At 34.5% G+C, this 25,602-nt stretch overlaps 2 protein-coding genes across 4 annotated transcripts in view; one reads left to right on the top strand and one right to left on the bottom strand.

Annotated features, from left to right (window-relative positions):
• The window catches only part of LOC106670224, a 44,328-nt gene extending 21,808 nt beyond the window's left edge, over positions 1-22,520 (bottom strand). Inside the window, exons 1-2 of one of the 3 annotated variants that reach the window (XM_014400350.1) lie at positions 22,436-22,520; positions 655-4,066 (exon numbers count right to left, since the gene is read on the bottom strand). Coding sequence is in view for 2 of the 3 variants with exons in the window: in XM_014400343.2 (XP_014255829.1) it covers positions 16,599-18,110 (1,512 nt within the window). In the remaining variant the exon portion in view is untranslated. Of the gene's footprint in view, positions 1-654; positions 4,067-16,598; positions 18,173-22,435 lie in introns of those variants that run through there. The other 2 variants (XM_014400343.2, XM_024225209.1) reach the window with 2 other exon arrangements.
• Positions 18,469-23,020, top strand: LOC106670219. Its single transcript, XM_014400337.2, has 2 exons — positions 18,469-21,395; positions 21,582-23,020. Exons 1-2 carry the CDS (start codon positions 18,557-18,559, stop codon positions 23,018-23,020), a joined length of 4,278 nt encoding a protein of 1,425 aa, XP_014255823.1. The 5' UTR covers positions 18,469-18,556.
• Positions 23,021-25,602: the final 2,582 nt, after the last annotated feature.

The raw sequence follows: 25,602 nt of genomic DNA, 5'->3' as shown, positions 1-25,602 counted from the left end.
GACCAGTCAAAGGACAAACACAGACTGAATATTAATAAATTATTAATAATTAAACAATACACTACTTATTCTGACAGCATTTATTATATATATATTTATATATTATATATATTTCTCTTTCTNATATAAAATATATATATATACTATTATATTCAAACAATAATTCTTTTAAAAATATCCTTTTAAAAATAAAAAAATAATAGCCTGTGTTAAAGGCAAGATAGATTTTATATGTTAGTAAAACTCACCACTTAAGATTGTGCATTATTTTTGTCTTTTAGGCCATCCAAAAAAAGGGATATTATCATGTGTAGGGGCTGGAGAACATTGTCATTCTTTGACAGCATTTATTACATAAAAAAAGAAAAGAAAAACCACTAGTTATTAATGAGTATGATTTTCAATTTGTTACTATTTCAATCATTTCTAATTTGATTACCACTTGCGATGAAACAACAATTGTTCACCAGCAGCCACATGCAAAATGGCGTCAACGAACACCACCGAAGATACGAGATATAATTAATAAGAAGATTGTTTGTTTTTTGGCACCAACGGGAATGGAGGATTCCCGAATGATTAGCAGATGCTAGTTAATTAAGTTAAGAATTAAATAAAGGAATAAATGAACGAAAGGAGTAATTGAAGACTTACTATTTAGTGACATTTCTGTGGCTTACAAGATGGATGATGATCGTATTGGAGCTCGACTCACTGCGTAGTAATACTGCGAAGTAAACCACATGGTGGGCTGCTCAGACTAGAAGATATATAGGCGATATGCAGCGATGATTAGCATGATGCAGCGCACTGGCCTGGTGATGGCAATGGGATGATGCAATCCAGGTGGCGATGTCAGTGAGATGATGTTGTCTTCCGGGGATAATGATGATGGTATACGGATAAAGGGAGATGAGATATTAAGGGAAAATGGCAATGATAGGTTTGGGACCATGCGGTTGGGAGATGGGATGCACGCTCCAAGAGGTGGCAGAGAAGATAGCCAAAAAGGCTGGAAGGGACGGATTTTTGAGGAAAAACAAGGGAAGCGTGTTAAGATTGGGGATTATGAGAAGATAGGGGTTGTAGATAGAGGGGTATAGTGTACGTCACAAATCAGGTGCTTTGCTGAAGGAAACGAGCCCGAACAGCAATGGTAAGTGTGAAATTCAAGAAATGAGTAATTTAACTAACAGCTATCCACTGGTGCTGACTTGCTATAACCAGCATTATTTAAATAACCAAAAAGATAGGAGCGATAAAAATACAATGAGCAAAATGTCATCTAAGCTGAAGAATTACTGAAGAGAAAAATGGACGATTCTGGAAGCATTGAGGCAAAAACCCAAACTTGGATGACCTTTCTGGTAAGGGTTGCACTTATCCTAAGGATGTGATGGCATCGTGTGATCAACATTGCTCAGCATCGATACTCGAAGTAACAACAGCAGATATTAAAAAGTTAAAAGAAGTTTATTCTCGTTTAGTGACCCTGCATTCAAAATTTAAACATATCAAAAGGAAGTGGAAACTTTAGTATGACCTCCAGTGTCGAACGATTAAATGGCTTGATGAAACGATTGAACAAAGACGAGGAGAGAAATTTAGATGTTTTGCGATCATTTCTACAGGGGGTAAATTCACTTTGGTCAGAGTATAAACGAGGGAAGAAGGTACAAAGACAAAAGATGCCAAACAAAAATGTTAAAAGAACAAAAGCTTATACATCTACAGATATAATGAATGACAAATGAAGAGATCCCGAGTAAAAAAATTCATAGTGGACTATAATCAAAAGACAGAATGTCAAATAATTCTCGTCAAAAGAGTACAAATGTACTAGTAAGTAGAAGATCAAAGTAATAGTATAACACATAAGAAATGGCAGAAATGAGACGTACTGACTTGACAAAAATGACCCAGAATAAACTGCTTGACAAGAAAAGGAAAAGAATTCCAACAGGACAAAAATCAACTCAAACAAATCGACTACAAAGCCAATCTGTTGAAGCCGAAAACCTTAAAAGGCTAGTTGAGACATACCAATTAATGAATGTTCCAAAAGAACATGATGGTTTATCACAAGTTCTGAATAAGCTCAAAAGAGACTATTGCTATCATAAATGCAGTTCAGTCAAATTTAGTACAACCGAATAAAAAGTACCTTCCACCCATTCGTAGGAAAGGCAAATCTTGTACAGAAAACAATGTTAGAAATTCAAATTATGATTGTAGCTCTGAACGGTTGTGTGATACAGAACAATTGAATAGGAAAGATGTGAGCAGATGCCACAATATTTCTGAACAGAGAGTAAATTCTAAAGGATTTCATTTGCAAGAAAATGGAGGGGACCAAACAACCGAAACATCAGTCGAAAGGAGATATAAGCAAATAAGGAGAAATTTATTGTTAACTGAATGCGAGAGTGAGCCTTTAAAGAAAGGGAACCAAGTAAAAAGTGTCGGTAAACATTTCTGCCAATCAGAAACATCAACTTCCACATTACATGAGACACAGACATTTGTTAAAAATGAAGAGCTTTCAGATGACAAATCACAAATTAGCAGCAAACAGTTACTAAATGAAGACACCAAGTATGTCCAAGGACTAAATGTAAGCTTTGATTCCAAAAACAGCCCTACACACCAAGTGTAAAACCATTGTCAACACAAACAGAAGATGGCTTATACTTACAAGATGAAATTAAACCACCACAAAAGTTAAAAGAAACTTAAGAGAAAACTGCTGGATTGTTTCAAATTCCCTCTAACACATTCAGGACATTTGGACAGGAGGAAGAACCAATAATATTGGCAGATTTGTTAGAGCAAGATCAGCAATGCGATAGATCAGCATTAACGAAGCTCAGCAGAGGTTCTGTTGAGAGTATCCCAATTAAAAAAATATAACATTTATTTATATATAATATAAATTAAAAAACAGAAACCATAACGACATTTTGACTACTTGCGAAAGCAAAGAAATCAGAGAACCTAGATCAAAAATAATTCCTGAATACAATATTTTACCCAAAAATTTGTCTAACCAAGTAAATCATATTGACAAAACGTTTCGACACGATTCAAGTGAAAAGGTTGGCTTTGACTCTGACAGGACACATCCTCCTGTAGTTCCAGTACACTCACCACACCAATTCAATACTGCTCAAACAATAAGTTTAAAAAACTAAAACCACAATTGGCAATTATGGAGACCAGGATAAATGTGACAGTTGGCTTCAAATTAATGAAAAATCTGTAAATGTCAGCATCAAAAATAATTACTTTTTAGAAAAGAACAGAACAAGACATGAAAGTATGGTGGATAGAGGACAAACTGAGAAAATTCAAGTCTAAAAGCGAACCATCTTTATTTTGGAATAAAATGAATCCACAATGCAAACAGCATGAGGAAAGTTTAAGAATCTCAAAATCAGAACAAGCTTTTCCTCTGGGGAAAAGAATTTTAGGACACCTTGAACAAGAAAAAGGAAATTGTCAGGTGCCAGCAGTCGAAACATTTCAGTCGATGAACGATCTTATACTCGAAACCCTCCATCAGGCAACAGAAAGAAAGCATTAAGAAAACAGAGTAAGACATCATCTCATTTAGAAACACCTAACTCTTTGTTCAAAGATGGTCATTCTTCTTCATCTGTAAATGACAGTGTAAAAAATAATTACCTGTTAGAGAAGAACAGAACAACAGAACATGAAAGTATGCTAGTAAGAGGACAAACTGAGAAAATTCAAAACTATAAAAGCGAACTATCTTTATTTTGGAATAAAATGAATCCACAATGCAAACATCATGAGAAAAATTTAAGAACCTCAAAATCAGAACAAGATTTTCCTCTGGGGACAGAAATTTTAGGACACTTTGAACATATACAATTACCACCTCAAGAGAATAAAAAGAGACCACACAGCATTGTATCGTCCTCGACATGTAATGCCCGTTCATATTCGCATTATATTTCTATAGTCTCGGCACACCCTCAATGGCATCAGAGGTGATGATGAATTTAGCAACTCCGAACGGCGATGTTGAAACATACCCAGATGACTTTACATAGGTCAATAGTACAAGCAGTGACAATGATAAGAATATTGTTATTGATAGCGACACCGAAAGAACAGCGAGTCTCAACTTTAAAATTAATGAAGACACGATCTCTTTGATTCCCAGTTCATCAAAAATTTCAGTTACACAGATAAGAAGCTGTAGTCCCGATCATGAATCCACACAACACCAACCATTGAAATCTTCATCACCTAGTCAAGATGATTCAATGAAAGAAATTACAAGTCACTGGGCTTAAAAAAATTCAGCAGTTAAAAATGCCGGTAAAAATTGATGGTGCAGAAAATGCAGAAATTATATTATTCAAAAAAAGGTTCTACCATCAATGACAGCACTGGTCATGAAAAAAAGGACATTTTACTAAGCGAAACAATATGATCATTCAAAGATATTCTAAATTGGATATTTCAATCCGTTTTTTTCACCTACATATGAAGAACATCCAACCCAGACTATTTCTACCCCCAAAGTGTACGACACAATCAATTTCACTCCAAAAACTGAACCGGTACATGTGTTTCGATTTAAGGCTACATCAGCCACCTCCCACCAACGTGAATAATCTTTAACGATTATTTTTGATAATTAATAAATAAATTTTGGCAATCTTCACTGCCAGGTCAAGACGATTCAATGAAAGAAATGACGAAAGTCACTAGGCTGTAACACATTCAGGACATTTGGACAGGAGGAAGAACCAATAATAAGTGGCAGATTTGGTAGAGTAAGATCAGCAATGCGATTGATCTGCATTAACGAAGCTCATCAGAGTCTGTTGAGAGTCCACTTAAAAAAATATCAAAACAGAACCAAAACATTTTGACTGCTTACGAAAGGAAAGAAATCAGAGGAGCCGATTTGAAAATAATTCCTGAATACCAGATTTTACCCAAAAATTCTAATCAAGTAAATCTTATTGACAGAACAGTTTGATACGATTCAAGTGAAAAAGATAGTTTTGACTCTGATGGGACACTTCTTCCTGTAGTTCCAGTACACACGCCAAGCTAATTCAATACTGCTCAAACAAGAAGTATAAAAACCAAAACCACAATTGGCAATTATGAAGACCAGGATAAATGTGACAGTTGGCTTCAAATTAATGAAAAACAGCAGGTATCAAACTTGGAACTTTTAGAAAACAGTAGAAATGATCAAAGAAAAATTGTGGAATTGACATATGCAGCTAATGAGAAGGAACTAGTAAGGATGAATATAGATGCTCAGGAGTCTTGTGAAAGGAAATCACCAAATTACATTGACTTTGACCATTTACATTCATGTCAAGCGGCTCAAGGTTATAATTCACTGACAATCGCCTCAACTAATGTGGAATTAGACCTATTGAAAATGTCTTTCTTCACAACTGCTGGCACATTGAACCTTACCAAAAAATGTCTGAAACATAGAAGGGATCAAGAAGAGAAACATCAGAGTTTATGCAACAGCAAAAATAAGGCAACGCAATATGAAGGTGCATCAAATTACAAAGACTGGGGAACATTGCACCACACTTCAGTTCAGACTTTATCCCTTGAGCCGACTAGTAAATGCGACCGACTTGTGCAAACAGAGGAAGTAACACTCATAAGTCAAACTTCTCAAACGGTGCTAAAACAACCACATCGTAGATTAACATCCCACGTATTTGTGACTGTGGACTTAACAAGAGGACAGCCCCTTGCCAAACATAGAAAGAATTTGATTAAAAGTCGAATGCAGATGGCATGATTAAAAAGGACTGTACATTTTCCTACTAGGACAAAAGGCTCTGACATTATTAATATACTTGAAGAGACTTTAGAGTTTAAATGTATTTTAAAGAGAAAAGAAACCAAGTAGATTACCTACTTGGACCAAATGCAGGGTTCACCAGATAACGAAGAAGAAGATTCCCAAAGTAATGATTTGTTCCACCATCACTCTATCTGGACAGGTTGCAAAAAAAGGAAGGGAAGTAGTAAGACATCATCTAATTTAGAAACACCATACTTTTCATCCAAGATGGCCGTTCTTTTTCACCTGTAAACGACATTGTAAAAAATAATTATTTTTTAGCAAAGAACAAAACAAGACAACATGAAAGTATGTTGTTTGCATATTCCTAGAAGAAATAATGAATGAAACTACCACGTAACGGGTGAGTCTGCTAAATTCATGTGAATTATAGTGGCCATTTTTTTCTGCAGTTTCTTTTATATTGTTAACCCAAATCTCAATCACAATAAATACCAATTAATAAGCACTGGTTTTTTTTTTATCATTCATTGTGAAGTAATTGTTTACATAAATTACCAAAATGCCAAAACGCATAACAGAAGTTTATATAAAAAAACTTCGTTTTCAGAGTAGTGAAGTTAAGATTAGACAACTTTTATAATTGATGCGCTATTGATAAATAATTTTTATCAACAAATCAATGAAGATACATAATTAATTAAGCCGTAGGCTTATTGTTAATAAAATAATAAAAAAATTAATTATTTAAACTCTTAAATAATTAATGCGCAACATAAGGGAAAAAAATGAGAAAATCACTTGCCGAGAGTAGCAAAGTTTCACTCCCTTTACAGTTCGCTTCAAGGCCTTAGAGTATTCCTCCTGGAATGATGAGGAAATGCAGTTAACACTGGCTGTGAAAACATAAACAGCTCTTTTCTGTACATAATTTTCTCATGTTGCAATACGGAGGAGAAATACTTCGTTGAGAGTGGAAAGACGTTAAATAAATTTATGATATTGAGTAAAAGGCGCCCGGCCAGAGAGAAAAACGCGTATGTACTGAAAAACTGGCGGAAAACAAAAGAGAAAAGCCTCACACCGTCCGCCAACTAAGCCTGTTATCATTCGACAGGCCAATCAGAGGTTGGAGGCTTAAAAACAAAGAGAACTTAATTGAATTGTAATAAGACTTTTTAATTAACTAATTTTTAACAAGAAAATATAATAAATTACGCTTCGGGGTAAACATTAATAATAGTATCAAACTGATATAATTTGATTTTTTTGATAAACCCTTAGAAAAATAAATCTTTCATAATGAAAATTATATTGAGTTTTGTTACAAAGGATTAATAGAAATGTCTCTTTACATTATTGAAGTAATTAAAATAAAAGTGCTTACTTTTAAGACACAAAATAAATTATTTAAATACCATCACTGTTAAAACTCATCGTAAAAAAACAAATAAATAAAATGTTTAAAAAAATTAAATAATGCATAATCCTAAGGATAATGTATATAAATTATAGATAATTATTGGAGATCTTCCTTCTTAAAAACGTTTAATTAAAAAGTAGTAGCTCCGCCGATATACATTCGAGGAAGCGTACACAGAATCTAATCTAATTACCCTCGGTCCATCATTAGGGGCCTTCACACGTACGCTCAAGAGTCGACGATTGAGCGGGACACTCAAATCTACGCTCAAAAGCGTCAGTGTAAATGCGGTTCAGCTTGGAGGTTTGAACGGGGCTGATGCATCATCAGCGCCGAAGTTTTGATCGCACTCCAATTGAAGGTCAGGAGCGACAATGTAATTCACAGTTTTATGTGAGGGTTGGATTGGAATCAAAAGTGGGGTTAGTCGTCGACGCCGAGTTGTTCATTACGTTCTTATACTGTCGATCTGCTTCTGTTCGCTACTGTTCTCAAAAGGTTTTCGTAATCTGGATCAAATTACCTGTTTTTATTTTTGTCTGTAGTTATTATTTAGTATGGCAGACAGCAGAAGTTGGAGTAAGGAAGTTTTATTAAACTTCATTGAATTGTACGGGGAAATGCCATGCTTGTGGAAAATAAAGTCGAAAGAATATTTGAACAAAAATTTAAAAAATGAAGGATACGATAAGCTTGCGGAATTCTGTAGGCCCATATTTCCCACTGCGAACCGGGATTTTGTTTACAAAAAAATTCAAAGTCTTCGAGGAGCATTCAGAAAGGAGTTTAAGAAAGTTGCTGATTCATGTCGTGAACTTGAGGTCTTCATAGGAACGCCCTGTTGCCAAAAATCTCAGAGCGGCTGTAAGGTGTTGTTCGGCAGAAATGCTAGGTCTCATCACTGTGTCCCTTTTCTTAATTCTTCCCCTTACTAAACTGAGAAGTAGAGACTGGACTACTAGACTATCCATTCTCAGATAATTTCTGAAATCGTCAGGGTAATTTTCTCTGAGTTCTCGAACAAGTGGTTGATCGTTGAAATCTTCCCTGAACCTCTTCACCCAAACACGACGTTTTCTTTCTAATTTCTTCCGTAGGTAGACTACACAACCAGCAGCAGCCACAGAAACAGCTTGTTTATAATGATTATCAACTATTATAGCCATTTTTATTATGTACAGTCACTTGGCGTGGAATGAAAACTTTCCAATATTTGGAAACTTAGTACGCCACTCAGGAATGACGTTAAACTGTAAGTTTACTCTTTACACGTACGTTTTTGAGCGGACGAATACAGCGTCGAGGTTTGCGTGGGGTTAAGATTGTGGCGTCTAAACACGACCCACTCCTGCGTGGCACACTCCTGGCCAACAGTTTTGCGTGCAAGCCAAGACGGGTGTTTAAAAATCTGGCGTGTGAAGTTTTAACCGCACTCAAACCTTGCATCAAGAGTGTCCCGTTCAAGAGTCGACTCTTGAGCGTACGTGTGAAGGCCCCTATTAAGTCACCTCAGGTTAAGGGGGAGAAAAATGCAAATGTGGTTAATCAACATCTGATAAGCCGAGTACATTTTTCTGTACAAGTAACTGTAACTAATATTTTTTATATATAATATATATAACTCCTCCGCCCTTAGAATAATGCTTCCCCTGGGGAGTCGTCTTTTACTTCCTTTATTGTTTGTTTATTTTTATTTACGATTTTAGTTTTTATGCATCTAATTATAAATATTGTTATAATAATGATTAAAATATAAAGGAATAATGTCCATAGACTTAGATTAACATGTACATATGGTACTTTTTTTTTGTCACAAAGTTTGGAGAAATATCATGAAGCGTAAAATGGCGAAGCTTGATGCTGAAGTTGGAGATTTGTTTTGGTCCAAAGGTGACCAAATTGACGCTTGGTTTTCAATGGTGGCTCGTCCGATAGGGTGTCCTTTGTATTTTATTTCGCTGTTGCTTGGTTTTAACAGAAATATACCTTCCAGGATTCTTGTTTCTATCGTGTTGTCTTGCGTGATCTGGATTTTCTCTGGCGTGACGAAGTGCATAAAAATTGGTTGATTTCCGGAACGAATACCACGTGGTTGTTGCTTATCTGAAGCACTGTGTATTGTTTCCGTGTAAGATGATTTCTTTTTCGCAATGACTTTGTTGATTCGATATTAGAATTTGTGGACAATGGTACACTTTGCTTTTAATACATTCGTCTGTTAAATATGTTATCTCACTACTTTTGGATTTAAGAATATATTTATTTTCTGGAATAGTTGTTACTATTTTTTGGCCAGCTTTTGTTGGAATAGGTTGTAATTTATGTAATTCAAATTTATCGTCACTACATAATGGGAATCGTAAAAAGTAGATTATTTGATTTGTTTCTATCCTACAGTCGACTTTCAACATGTTTTCAAAGTTATGATATTCTCATATTTCACTTCTAAGGGCAACTTAGTATATAATCGGTTATCCAATCTTTTTAACTCCGAAAATAATTGACGGGTGTTTATAATGCTTGGATGCATTGTTTTTAATTTGCAAAAAGTTATTGAATTTTCATTATCTTGTATCATTTCTTGTAATAATTGATAAATGATTTGTAATTGATTAAAAGTATCTTTAACTGAGGCTATTTGTTGAATATTCCTAATGTTTGTACCAGTTAAATTTATTTTACATTCTAATTCTTCTCCGTTACTCCGTAAGGTCTTTATTGTTTCGTTAAAGTTACTGATTATTCTTTCGTTAAGGGAATACATGAATTTTACTTGATGTTGAAGTGTAATTTGGTTAGAGTTGATGCGTTCTATGATTGTGTTTAATTTTTGTCTGTCCACATCATCTAGGTGTGATTCCATTTCTTGCTGTGCCAAGTCTATTGATCAGTCCTCGTCTTTTTCGATCAGTCTTTCGAGTGTACGATCAAGTTGTTCAATTTCTCTTGAGCCATAGCTTCGGTATAATTATTTTATTGAAAGGTATCATTTGTTCCAAAATTATTTTATTCGTTTTTAATATATTTGGAAATTTTTCTGTATTGGTGTTTTAAATAGTTGAATTCCGACTGTAATATTTCTATGTCATAATAATACATCAAAATGTGTTCAGACGTAATTATTCTCGTTTCTCCTAATGATATCGGTAGAATTCCGATGTGTGAGATATCTTTTATGTCAAATGAAGGTCCAGGTTCTGTAACATCGACATTTCTGGTATTAAACTGTTGTTTTTCGTGGTCTCTTCACATTAGCTAAATGAATGTTCGGTTTTATATTATGTTGGGATTTTTCTATTGTCGAAAGTTTAGTTTCCGCATCATTCAGTGTTCTACTTGCGAAGGATATACGAAGGTCGGATCCGTTTGTTTTTTGACTAAGTACAGCACCTATTGCAAAGTTGCTAGCGTCCGTGGTCAGTATAAATTCTTTAGAAAAGTCAGGAAATTGTAAAATGAGTTTATTAATTAGCATGTTTTTACTCAAATCAAAACAGTTTTTATAGTCTGGATCATTAATATCAATGGAAGAATTCTTTTTCAATCGTTTTGTCAAAGGTTTCGTTAACTTAGCAAAGTTAGGGATAAATTTTCTGTAATATCCTAAAATTCCTAAAAAATCTTTTAATTTGCCTAGTTGTTTTTGGGATTGGGTAATTTTGTATTACTTGTATTTTTTCATTATTCGGTTTTATGCAGTTAGGCGTTATGATATGCCCTAAATATCCAATCTCTCTTTTTAGGAACTCCGTTTTATCCAGTTGGATTTTGAAATTGTATTTCCTTAATTGACGGAATACTTCTTTTAATTTAGCAATGTGTTCTTGGAGATAATTATATCGTCAAGGTACACCATGCAATTGGAGATACCATTGTTGTTCATAACCCGTTGGAATGTCGGTGGCGAATTTTTTAGCCGAAACGACATTCTTAGGAACTTGTAATGTCCCCGTTCTACGTTGAATGGTGTTTTAGGGATGCTCTCAGGACTCTACCTGATGAAAGCCACTGGCCAAGTCTATTGCAGATAAATATTGACATCTCCTTAGTCTATCAATAAAGTCTGTGATATTTGGAAGTGGGTATTTATCATCGCTGGTTTTATTGTTTAATTTTCTGTAGTCTACCACAAGATGGACCTTCTCTTTTTTTTGGTATGATCCATATCGGTGAGTTCCTTGGGGTGCTAGATGGTTGTATTATGTTATGTTCTAACATTTCGTCAATTTGTCTCTTATGTGTAGGAACACGAATTGTTGCTGTAAAGTAGAAACATTTTGTACATTGCTCAATAAAGTGTTTATTTCTTCCACTTTTGTAATAAATTGGGCCAAAGTTTTGGGACTACCGTTATAAGTTGGTATAGCATTTAATATTAGTTTCAAATCTGACGAATTTGCCATTTTAAAAATTTTTTTATTACAACTTTGTGAGTTTTTATTAATATATTATTGTAATTATTATAATATTTTGCTATAAATTAATATTTACTCACAGTATGATTACAAAGTGTACCATGTCCAATTCTAGATCTTCTTTCTTCCTTAGACTGAAGTACAAGTAGGATGATGAAGTTTGAGATGGCAAATTAACCGTCGATACAGTTGGTTTCAATATTCTCTTGAACACCTTTGCCATCCTACCGACTGCATCAATTATAGATAATTATTCGAGATCTTCCTTTTTAAAAACATTTATTTAAAAAGAAGTAGCTCCGCCGATCTACATTCGAGGAAGCGTACACAGAATCTAATCTAATTATTCTTGGTCCATCATTAGGTCACCTCAGGTAAAGAGGGAGAAAAATCCAATTGTGCTTAATCAACATCAGATAAGCCGAGTGCATTTTTCTATACAAGTAATGCTATAACTAATATTGTTTATAATATAATATATAACTTTATATATATAAATAAATATAAATTATTCTCCAGCCTCTAATGTTCTTGTAAGCAAGAAAACTGACAAATTGTATTAATTATATTAATACTGAATGTCCTAGTTTGCTTCCAGTACTTGCACATCCAAATAGCCTAAAGGTTTAAATGATAAGTTTGGTAAATTGTATAATTGTATATGCATCCAAAACCTGTGTGAGTGCCTTCCTGTTGTAAGTGAGAAGTGAAGCCCTGCCCGTGCCCATTTTGACAACCCTGGCCAATTTTTTGAGCAGATTTTCATAGGGATCAAAATTGTCTTTCTTCAGGCCGCTTTTCCCAAAAGGCTAAAATTAATTTTAACTATAATATTAATCATGATTATTTTATATAAAGTCTTACCAAATCTGTCACAAACACGTCTATAGTTTGATCTCTAAACAGGGTGTTTAATGCATCTATATGTAGGGAGACTTTTCAAGGGACTCTCTTTAGTAAGGTGTGTGATGTTTGCAGAAGTTCTGTTTATCGCTTTGTCATCTTTATCTCCTCCTATTTGAAAAGTGCCTGGAAAGCGTAAAGCTCCCTGTGATAAAAAATTCTTAGTTGAGAGTAGAAGTATGTAGACAAATAACAGTAATATACTTATGTACAACACACTCAAAACGATCAGGGAGAAGAAGGGGCATCTTCACCTAATTACCATAAGCAATGTGAGGTTGATTCATGGACACTTATTCTTGGGCCCCATATGTGTCCTTATGTAGAGAAAGTTGCATGATGTGTCTCACTTAATGTGTTCGTTACAGCCGCCCTGCTTTGGTTGTAGGGAGTGTGTGTTATACAAATGTGATAATTAAACGGCGTTATTTCTGGGCTTCTTATAGATAGCCCATAAGAATGCCATCCGATATGAGAATTGTACTTGAGATTGGCACGAATATCCGTGTTCATGCTTATATTTCATACTCACTCCTAATATTTTAAAATTCTTTTCAAGAAGAGATTAATTTGAAATTAGTAAGGGTTGATTTAAAATTAAAGAAAAATTAGTTTGAAATAAAAACAGGTTAATTTGAATTTAACAAAATGGCTAATTTGAAGTTTAAAAAAAAGCTATTTGAAGTTTTAAAAAAATTAATGTGAAGTTAAGAAGAGCTACTTTGGCGTAAAAAAGGTTAATTTAAAGACAGTTTATTATGTACCCTCTTTACCATTAATACAAATATCACTGCATTCTTTTAGGCAAGGCAAACTGCACAACAAGCGCAAAGGTCTTTTGATGAAAACAGTTTCAGAATTAAACACAACTTATTATTTAGACGTATGTCGAGAACTTTTGCTGGAACTGGGCATTTTATTTTTTCATCACAGTTTTACAAATTAAAACAGGTATAACTGTTTATATGGATCCTTCAGTAACCAATAGGAAGGAGGTGAAATCATCAAGCATAAAACAACATTAAATAGTAGGCAGATTAACATACACTTACTAAATTTTTGTCATTTATTGAAATTACTACTAAATTATTTCATTTTCCCAAATTTAAAAAAAATAGAACGTTTCTGTCAGTCAATGAAAGATCTAAATTTACCTCATATATGTATAATAAAAGTTCAAGCTTATAGTAAACATTTATTTATTATCAGAAATAATCGTTAAAGATTTTTCACGTCAGTTGCAGGTGGCTGGTGTAGCCTTAAATCGAAACACATGGACCGGTTCAGTTTTTGGGGAGAAATTGATTGTGTCGTACACTTTAGGGGTAGAAATAGTCTGGGTTGGATGTTCTTCAGATGTAGGTGAAAAAACGGATTGAAACATCCAATTTAGCATATCCTTGAATGATCCTATTGTTTCGCTTAGTAAAATGTCCTTTTTTTCATGACCAGTGCTGTCATCGATGGTAGAACCTTTTTTTGAATAATATATTATAATTTCTGCATTTTCTGCACCAATTTTTAGCGGCATCTTTAACTGCTGAATTTTTTTAAGCCCAGTGACTTTCGTAATTTCTTTCATTGAATCGTCTTGTCCGGGCAATGAAGATTTCAACAGTTGGTGTTGAGGTGTGGATTCACGATCGGGACTAGAGATTCTGTGCAGTGCAACTGAAATTTTTATTGAACTGGGATCATAAGAGACTGTGTCTTCATTTATTTTAATGTTGAGACTCGCTGTTCTTTCAGTGTCCTTATCCATAACAATATTCCTATCATTGTCACTGCTAGTACTATCGACCTGTGTAAAGTCATCTGGGTATGTTTCAGCTTCAGACTCTATAGAAACAGAATGTGAATATGGACGGGTATTACATGACGAGGATGATACAGTGCTGTGTGGTGTCTTTTTATTCTCTTGAGGTGATAGTTGTGTATGTCCAAGTTGCCCTAAAATTTCTGTCCCCAGAGGAAAACGTTGTTCTGATTTTGAGATTCTTAAATTTTCCTCATGATGTTTGCATTGCGGATTCATTTTATTCCAAAATAAAGATAGTTCGCTTTTATACTTTTGAATTTTGTCAGTTTGTCCTCTTACTAGCATATTTTCATGTTGTCTTGTTCTGTTCTTCTCCAAAAGGTAATTATTTTTTATACTGTCGTTTAAAGATGAAGAAGAATGACTATCTTTGGACAAAGAGTTAGTTGTCTCTAAATGAGATGATGTCTTACTCTGTTTTCTTAATGCTTTCTTTCTGTTGCCTGTTGGAGGGCTTCGAGTACAAGATCGTTCATTGGCTGAAATGTTTCGACTGCTGGCACCTAACCATTTCCTTTTTCTTGCAACTCGTTGGGATAGACCAGGCGAACCAGTACCCTGCATTTTGGCCAGCTGTTCTTCCTGAGGTGCAGTGTTCAATTCGTTGTCAACAAAATCACCACCTTGATCAGTTAAAGTGAATGGTGATCGTAAAATATTCAGCAAACAGCAGTCGTCAGTCGCTGAAGGTAATGAAATGGGCAATCTACTTGGTTTACTTCCTATTTCAAATATATTGGCTTTATGGCCAAATTCCAAAGCAGACTTAGCTTTCATGCATTCCTCTTTCATTCCGCTCCTTGATATGACAGTTGGAACAGACCTGGATTTAAAACGAAATAATGCTGGAGTCGAAACAGAACCTACAAAAAAAAATATATAAATAAATAAATAATAAACAAACAAAGCATATAATACATATATTAAATAATAATATGGTAGAAAATAATAAAACAATAACACATAGATTTACATAAATAAAGTAACAGGTTTCCTGTTCTAATCAGAAAATAATTTAAATAAAATAAAAATATAATTATTCATCTTACCAAGTTTATCATCTTTTTGGTTGAAATTTGGAAATTCAAGAGGCTGGTTGCTTAAGATATCTGTGAGATAGGTATCTCTAGCGGCCGATTTTGATGGTTGGTATATCCTTATTGGCGATAATTGCTCTTTATTGTCCAAAAACTCTTCAGCTTTTGAAACTTCTGGATCTCCATTTCGCAACTCTAAAGTCAAAAGACAAAGTTCAGCATTTGCTGTACTCTTCTCTTCATGTATATTAATAATGTCAGAGCCTTTTGTCCTAGTAGGGAAATGTTCAGTCCTTTTTACTTGTGCCATCTTCATTCGACCTTTAATAAAATTCTTTCTACATTTGGCTAGGGGCCGTCCTCTTGTTTTTCCTCCTGTTAAGTCCACAGTCACAAATATGTGGGATGTGAATCTACGAGGTGGTTGTTTTAGCACCGTTTGAGAATTTTGACTTACGAGTGTTACTTCCTCAGTTTGCACAAGTCGGTCACATTTACTAGTCGGCTGAAGGGATACAGTCTGAACTGAAGTGTGGTACAATGTTCCCCATTCTTTGCAATTTGATGCACCTTCATATTGCGTTGCTTTATTTTTGCTGTTGCATAAACTATGATGTTGCACATCTTGATCACTTCTATGTTTCAGACATTTTTGGGTAAGGTTCGATGTGGCAGCAGTTGTCAAGAACGACATTTTCAATAGGTCTAATTCTACATCAGTGGAGGCAATTGTCGGTGAATAATAACCTCGAGTCACTTGACATGGATGTAAATGGTCTAGGTCAATGTGATTTGTGGATTTCCTTTGACAAGACTCATGAGCATCTATATTCATCGTTACTAGTTCCTTCTCGCAAGCTGCATATGACAATTCCATAGTTCCTCTTTTATCATTTCTACAGTTTTCTAAAAGTTCCAAGTTTGATACCTGCTGTTTTTCATTAATTTGAAGCCAACTGTCACATTTACCCTGGTCTTCATAATTACCAATTGAGGTTTTAGTGTTTGCACTTATTGTTTGAACAGTATTGAATTGGCTTGGCAGGTGTACTGGAACTACAGGAGGAAGTGTCCCGTCAGAGTCAAAACTAGCTTTTTCACTCGAATCATATTGAACTGTTCTGTCAATATGATTTACTTCATTACACAAAGTTTTGCATTGCTGATCTTGCTCTACCATATCTGCCACTATTATTGCTTCTTCCTCCTGTCCAAATGTTCTGAATGTGTTAGAGGGAATTTGAAACAATCCTTGGTGTGTAGGATTGTTTTTAGAATCAAAACTTGCATTTAGTCCTTGGACACACTTGGTGTCTTCATTTAGTAGTAGCCGTTTATTGCTAATTTGTGGTTTGTCATCTGAAAGCTCTTCATTTTTAGCAAAAGTCTCATTCTCGTGTAATGTGGCGGTTGATGTTTCTGATTGGCACAAGTATTTACCATCATGTTTTACATAGTTCACTTTCTTTGAAGGCTTACGCTCACAGTCAGTTAAAAACAAATTTGTCCTTACTTGCTGATATCTCTTTTCGACTGATGTTTCGGTCATATTCAATTTTTCTGTATCACACAACTGTTCAGAGCTACTATCATAATTTGCATTTTTTACATGGTTTTCTGGACAAGATGTGTCTTTCCTACGAATCGGTGGTAGGTACTTTCTATTCGATTGTATGAAATTTGACTGAACTGCATTTATGATAGCAATAGTCTCTGTTAGCTTATCCCGAACTTGCGATAAACCATCGTGTTTTTTTACCGGATTTATTAATTTGTGCGTCTGAACTGTCTTGTTGATGGCTTGTGCTTCACGAGATTGGTTTTGTTGTCGAGTTTGATGATTTGAATTTTGTCCAGTTGGAATTCTTTTCCTTTTCTTGTCTAGCAGTTTATTCTGCGACATTTTCGTTGTGTCAGGACATGTCTTTTCAGTTGCTTCAATATGTCCCGTCTTCTGTGTTGTACTATTATTTTGATGTTCTGATCTGGGAACATTTGTACTCTGTTGACAAGAATTATTTGTTGTTCTGTCTTTTGAGTATCGTCCACTATCAATTTTTTGACTTGGGATCTGTTCTTTTCTCATTATATCTGTAGCTGTGTGAGCGTTTCCATTTTTACCCTTTTTGTTTGCCATCTTTTTTCTTTGTTCCTTCTTCTCTCGTTTGTACTCTAACCAAAGTGAATTTATCCCCTGTAGAAATGATCGCAAAACATCTAAATTTTGATCCTTGTCTTTGTTCAATTGTTTCAGCAAGTCATTTAATCGTTCGACACTGGAGGTCATACCAAAATTACCACTTTCTTTTGATATTGTTAAATTTTGAACACGGGTGACTAAACGAGAATAAACATTTTTTAACTTCTCAATATCTGCATCTGTTTCTTCGAGTATCGATGCTGAGCAATGCCGGTCACACATTGCCATCACGCCCTTAGGATGAGTGCAAGCCTTACCAGAAAGGTCATTCAAGTTTGGGTTTTTTGCCTCAATACATCCAGAATCGTCCATTTTTCTCTTCATGTAATTGTTCAGGTTAGATGACATTTTGTTCACTGTATTTTTAACACTTCTATCTTTTTGCTTATGTAAATAATGCTGATTATTGCCGGTCAATACCGACGGATAGCTGTTGGTTAAATTACTCATTTCATGTAATTCACACTTACCATTGTTGTGTTTCCTCGCCATTGGTAATAAAATTACAAATGAAAGAAATAGTAACAAGTTGAAAATTACACTCGTTAATAACTAGTGGTTTTTCTTTTTTTATATAATAAATGCTGTCATGGAAACTGCAATGAATAAGATGAATATTCTAATTTCAAAATCATATGTTTTTGTAAATCTAAAAACAAAGATGTATATGTGTTATTATTTGTATCAAATTTTCATTAATTCTTTATCATTATTATTACACTTTCGTAACTACCTAAATGAAATATCTAAAAAATCCACCATTTTCTAATACTTGTACTATACAAAAACATGTTTTTTTTCTTTTTCTTTTGTTTTTTTAATTATACATTGCAGTTTCCATGACAGCATTTATTATATAAAAAAAGAAAAACCACTAGTTATTAAAGAGTGTGATTTTCAACTTGTTACTATTTCTATCATTTGTAATTTGATTACCAATGGCGAGGAAACACAACAATGGTAAGTGTGAATTACATGAAATGAGTAATTTAAACAACAGCTATCCACCAGTATTGACCGGCAATAATCAGCATTATTTAAATAAGCAAAAAGATAGGAGTGTTAAAAATACAGTGAACAAAATGTCATCTAACCTGAACAATTACACGAAGAGAAAAATGGATGATTCTGGATGTATTGAGGCAAAAACCCCAAACTTGAATGACCTTTCTGGTAAGGCTTGCACTCATCCTAAGGGCGTGATGGCAATGTGTGACCGGCATTGCTCAGCATCGATACTCGAAGAAACAGATGCAGGTATTGAGAAGTTAAAAAATGTTTATTCTCGTTTAGTCACCCGTGTTCAAAATTTAACAATATCAAAAGAAAGTGGTAATTTTGGTATGACCTCCAGTGTCGAACGATTAAATGACTTGCTGAAACAATTGAACAAAGACAAGGATCAAAATTTAGATGTTTTGCGATCATTTCTACAGGGGATAAATTCACTTTGGTTAGAGTACAAACGAGAGAAGAAGGAACAAAGAAAAAAGATGGCAAACAAAAAGGATAAAAATGGAAACGCTCACACAGCTACGGATATAATGAGAAAAGAACAGATCCCAAGTCAAAAAATTGATAGTGGACGATACTCAAAAAACAGAACATCAAATAATTCTTGTCAAAAGAGTACAAATGTTCCCAGATCAGAACATCAAAGTAATAGTACAACACAGAAGATGGGACATACTGAAGCAACTGAAAAGACATGTCCTGACTCAACAAAATTGTCACAGAATAAACTGCTAGACAAGAAAAGGAAAAGAATTCCAACTGGACGAAATTCAAATCATCAAACTCGACAACAAAACCAATCTCGTGAAGCACAAGCCATCAACAAGACAGTTCAGACGCACAAATTAATGAATCCGGTAAAAGAACACGATGGTTTATCGCAAGTTCGGGATAAGCTAACAGAGACTATTGCTATCATAAATGCAGTTCAGTCAAATTTCATACAATCGAATAGAAAGTACCTACCACCGATTCGTAGGAAAGACACATCTTGTCCAGAAAACCATGTAAAAAATGCAAATTATGATAGTAGCTCTGAACAGTTGTGTGATACAGAAAAATTGAATATGACCGAAACATCAGTCGAAAAGAGATACCAGCAAGTAAGGACAAATTTGTTTTTAACTGACCGTGAGAGTAAGCCTTCAAAGAAAGTGAACTATGTAAAGCATGATGGTAAATACTTGTGCCAATCAGAAACATCAACCGCCACGTTACACGAGATTGAGACATTTGTTAAAAATGAAGAGCTTTCAGATGACAAACCACAAATTAGCAGTAAACGGCTACTACTAAATGAAGACACAAAGTGTGTCCAAGGACTAAATGCAAGTTTTGATTCTAAAAACAATCCTACACACCAAGGATTGTTTCAAATTCCCTCTAACACATTCAGAACATTTGGACAGGAGGAAGAAGCAATAATAGTGGCAGATTTGGTAGAGCAAGATCAGCAATGTGATAGATCTGCATTAACAAAGCTCGGCACAGATTCTGGTGAGAGTCCACTTGAAAATATATCAGAACAGAGCCATAACAACATTTTGACTGCTTGCGAAAGCAAAGAAATCAGAGAAGCCGATTTGAAAATAATTCCTCAATACCAGACTTTACCCAAAAATGTGTCTAATCAAGTAAATCATATTGACAGAACAGCTCGATATGATTCAAGTGAAAAAGATAGTTTTGACTCTGATGGGACACTTCCTTCTGTAGTTCCAGTTTACTCACCGCGCCAATTCAATACTGCTCAAACAAGAGGTATAAAAACCAAAAGCACAATTGGCAATTATAAAGACCAGGATAAATGTGACAGTTGGCTTCAAATTAATGAAAAACAGCAGGTATCAAACTTGGAACTTTTAGAAAACTGTAGAAATGATCAAAGAGGAACTATGGAATTGTCATATGCAGCTCGTGAGAAGGAACTAGTAACGATGAATATAGATGCTCATGAGTCTTGTCAAAGGAAATCCACAAATCACATTGACCTAGACCATTTACATTCATGTCAAGTGACTCGAGGTTATTATTCACCGACAATTGCCTCCACTGATGTAGAATTAGACCTATTGAAAATGTCGTTCTTGACAACTGCTGCCACATCGAACCTTACCCAAAAATGTCTGAAACATAGAAGTGATCAAGATGTGCAACATCATAGTTTATGCAACAGCAAAAATAAAGCAACGCAATATGAAGGTGCATCAAATTGCAAAGAATGGGGAACATTGTACCACACTTCAGTTCAGACTGTATCCCTTGAGCCGACTAGTAAATGTGACCGACTTGTGCAAACAGAGGAAGTAACACTCGTAAGTCAAAATTCTCAAACAGTGCTAAAACAGCCACCTCGTAGATTCACATCCCACGTATTTGTGACTGTGGACTTAACAGGAGGGAAAACAAGAGGACGGCCCCTAGCCAAATGTAGAAAGAATTTTATTAAAGGTCGAATGAAGATGGCACAAGTAAAAAGGACTGAACATTTTCCTACTAGGACAAAAGGCTCTGACATTATTAATATACATGAAGAGAAGAGTACAGCAAATGCTGAGCTTTGTCTTTTGACTTTAGAGTTGCGAAATGGAGATCCAGAAGCTTCAAAAGCCCAGGAAGAGTTTTTGGAAAATAAAGAGCAATTATCGCTAATAAGGATATACCAACCTTCAAAATCGGCCGCTAGAGATACCTATCTCACAGATATCTTAAGCAACCAGCCTCGTGAATTTCCAAATTTCCACCAAGAAGATGATAAACTCGGTAAGATGAATAATTATATTTTTATTTTATTTAAATTATTTTCTGATTAGAACAGGAAACCTGTTACTTTATTTATGTAAATCTATGTGTTATTGTTTTATTATTTTCTACCATATTATTATTTAATATATGTATTATATGCTTTGTTTGTTTATTATTTATTTATTTATATATTTTTTTTTGTAGGTTCTGTTTCGACTCCAGCATTATTTCGTTTTAAATCCAGGTCTGTTCCAACTGTCATATCAAGGAGCGGAATGAAAGAGGAATGCATGAAAGCTAAGTCTGCTTTGGAATTTGGCCATAAAGCCAATATATTTGAAATAGGAAGTAAACCAAGTAGATTGCCCATTTCATTACCTTCAGCGACTGACGACTACTGTTTGCTGAATATTTTACGATCACCATTCTCGTTAACTAGTCAAGGTGGTGATTTTATTGACAACAAATTGAAGACTGAACCTCAGGAAGAACAGCTGGCCAAAATGCAGGGTACTGGTTCGCCTGGTCTATCCCGACGAGTTGCAAGAAAAAGGAAATGGTCAGGTACCAGCAGTCGAAACATTTCAGCCAATGAAAGATCTTATACTCGAAGCCCTCCAACAGGCAACAGAAAGAAAGCATTAAGAAAACAGAGTAAGACATCATCTCATTTAGAGACACCTAACTCTTTGTCCAAAGATGGTCATTCTTCTTCATCTGTAAAAAGTGTAAAAAATAATTACTTATTAGAGAAGAATAAAACAAGACATGAAAATATGGTTGACAGAGTACAAACTGAGAAAATTCAAAAGTCTAAAAGCGAACCATCTTTATTTTGGAATAAAATGAATCTGCAATGCAAACATCATGAGGAAAATTTGCGAATCTCAAAATCAGAACAAGATTTTCCTCTGGGGACAGAAATTTTAGGGCACCTTGGACACACACAACTATCACCTCAAGAGAATAAAAAGACACCACACAGCACTGTATCATCCTTGTCATGTAATACCCGTCCATATTCACAATCTGTTTCTATAGAGTCTGAAGCTGATGACTTTACACAGGTCGATAGTACAAGCAGTGACAATGATAGGAATATTGTTATGGATAACGACACTGAAAGAACAGCGAGTCTCAACATTAAAATAAATGAAGACACAGTCTCTTATGATCCCAGTTCAATAAAAATTTCACTTGCACAGCCTAGAATCTCTCGTCCCGATCGTGAATCCACACCTCAACACCAACTGTTGAAATCTTCATTGCCCGGACATGACGATTCAATGAAAGAAATTATGAAAGTCACTGGGCTTAAAAAAATTCAGCAGTTAAAGATGCCGCTAAAAATTGGTGCAGAAAATGCAGAAATTATAATATATTATTCAAAAAAAGGTTCTACCATCAATGACAGCACTGGTCATGAAAAAAAGGACATTTTACTAAGCGAAACAATAGGATCATTCAAGGATATGTTAAACTGGATGTTTCAATCCGTTTTTTCACCTACATCTGAAGAACATCCAACCCAGACTATTTCTACCCCGAAAGGGAATGACACAATCAATTTCACTCCAAAAACTGAACCAGTACATGTGTTTCAATTTAAGGCTACACCAGCCACCTGCAACCGACTCGAATAATCTTTAACGATTATTTTTGATAATTATGTAATAAATAAATGTTTACTATAAGCTTGAACTTTTATTATACATATATGAGGTAAATTTAGATCTTTCATTGACTGACAGAAACGTTCTATTTTTTTTTAAATTTGGGAAAACGAAATAATTTAGTAGTAATTTCAACAAATGACAAAAATTTAGTAAGTGTATGTTAATCTGCCTACTATTTAATGGTCTTTTATGCTTGATGATTTCACCTTCTTCTTGTCGGTTACTGAAGGATCCACATGAACAGTTATACCTGTTTTAATTTGTAAAACTGTAATGAAAGAAATGAAATGCTTTATATTCCAAAGGAAAAAATAATGCAAAATAAACTGAACTCACTTGGTATAATCTACGATTTTTTTCTTATTGCAGTTCACAAATTTAGAGTAAGCCTGCACTGTGCACAAATGTGCCATAAAGGCGTCTCTATCTATCCAGCATTTTGTTAGTCCTAAAAATCAATATCACATCAATATGAGCAGCAATTAAGAATTATTATCATTATTATTATTTTTACCTTTTGTCGATAAAAGTTTATATATTTCAACTTTTATTCAATTTTTTTATATATTTTAAAAGTTTAAAGAAACTTGTAAAGTGTTGTTCAACTTTGTTGCTGTGTCTGCTAACTGTTTTGAGAAAACTAAAAATTCATTGAAAAAAAATTATACATTAGTTAATGAATTCTCAATTACATCCGGTACCTGCAATGACTTGAACAACTATTTGAAATTAAAGAAAAATTAGTTGAAATAAAAACAGGTTAATTTGAAGTTTAAAAAAAGTTTTCCTTATCATGCCAACATTTCGATCTTTACTGAGATCATCTTCAGGGCTGAAAGTGTTTGTTTTCCGTATAGATGTGTCATTCTGTGTGTCGTGTTGCGAGGGCCAAGAGATGATCTCAATAAAGATTGAAACATTGGCATGATAAAGAAAATGTTTTTCTAAAGCGTATGTCACACCAGACCGCACCCCACGATCTCCAAATGATCATTGGCTAACGGTCACTAAACACCACACATTAAAAAAAAAAAAAAAAATTTGAAGAGCTAATTTGGTGTAAAAAAAGTTTGATTTAAAGACAGTTTATTATGTACCCTCTTTACCATTAATAGAAATATCACTGAATTCTTTTAGGCAATGCAAACTGCATAAAAAGCACAAAGATCTTTTGATGAAAGCAGTTTTAGAATTAAACAAAGTTTATAATTTAGATGTATGTCGTGAACTTTGGCTGGAACTGGGCATGATATGCTCAACTTTTAGCAATAGTTGTAAATATTTCTGCCCATGACAAAAATCAACCTCCACGTTACTCGAGACTTGAGACATTTGTTAAAAATGAAGAGCTTTCAGATGACAAAACACAAATTAGCAGCAAACAGTTACTAAATGAAGACATGAAGTGTGTCCCAGGACTAAATGTAAGCTTTGATTCTAAAAACAGTCCTACACACCAAGGCAAAACCATTGACAACACAATCAGAAGATGGCTTATCCTTACAAGATGAAATTACACCACCACAAAAATTAAAAGAAACTAAAGAGAAAGCTGCTGGATTGTTTAAAATTTCCTCTAATCAAATCAATCCTACAAAAATTCTTCATTGAGACTACTTAAAGTGGTTTAGAAAATTTCATGTTTATTCCGAAAGAGTTTATAAAGATAGTTGAGTGTGATCAGTTTTCCATACATAAGTGGTGTACAAATGACAGCATTATTAGTCAACATTCTTACAGTAAAAACAGAAACTAAATTTATCTCAAATGAAGAGGATGTCTTCAACCAAGACCACCCTTGCCATCTATCTGGTTGGATCCAGAACAAGAATTTTTACATTTTCAATTATTCTTCCTCCAGGAAAAAAAAACATACAAAGCATAGCATCCTGTTGGATACGGCTAAGGTTTTTGATCTTGATTTAAGGGACCTGTTCTTGTAAAATTCAAAATGTTTTTGCAAGTGCTTTGGTCATTAAAGACACAAGGGGATGAAACATCCCTGCAAATCAGTTAATGGAATGGGCTTCATTTAGAAAGGACCTTGAGTCAGAGACATTCATTGACCAGTTTTGACAAACTGGGATGTTCTTTATTAAATGCATGGTTTCTGTGTTGCACCAGAGAAAGATATGGACCTGTTATACGTGTAAGATGTACCAGGATAATTTATAAAACAAATCATCACAAAATCAAGGGTAGCTCTTTTTAAAAAAAATCATTCTTCCCAGACTAGCAAACTGTTGAAGGAGGTGAAAATGTCTTTAGAGTTGAAATTCGAGCTCAAATTCTTGTGGTCGGATTCTACATGCAATCAGCTAAATGTTACAGGGTCAGTGAAATCCAAGATATCCACACCTGGTTATATTTGGTGTAATGTATCTGGCAACGAAAACCCATTACATCTGAAGAACTGAAAAAATATGTTTTGGTAACTGTCTGATTGGAACAGGTATTTGAGCTTTAAAATTATCATTTATATGCACAAATTTATCAAATTATATTTGAAACAAAAGGTACGCAAATTTTTATCTGGTGATAAATGGTCT

This window comes from Cimex lectularius, unplaced genomic scaffold (assembly GCF_000648675.2).
Source record: "Cimex lectularius strain Harlan isolate CLEC.00 unplaced genomic scaffold, Clec_2.1 scaffold94, whole genome shotgun sequence".
Taxonomy (NCBI): domain Eukaryota; kingdom Metazoa; phylum Arthropoda; class Insecta; order Hemiptera; family Cimicidae; genus Cimex; species Cimex lectularius.
Note: the sequence above shows the minus strand (reverse complement) of the source record. Positions and strands in the feature narration are given on the sequence as shown.

What these genes read in the sequence shown, in the direction of transcription:
- LOC106670219 (XM_014400337.2), top strand. Translation starts at nt 18,557, where the DNA reads ATGGCGAGGAAACACAACAATGGTAAGTGTGAATTACATGAAATGAGT. An exon ending in CCAAGAAGATGATAAACTCG is followed by an intron (nt 21,396 to 21,581) that starts GTAAGATGAATA and finishes TTTTTTTTGTAG; the next exon opens with GTTCTGTTTCGACTCCAGCA.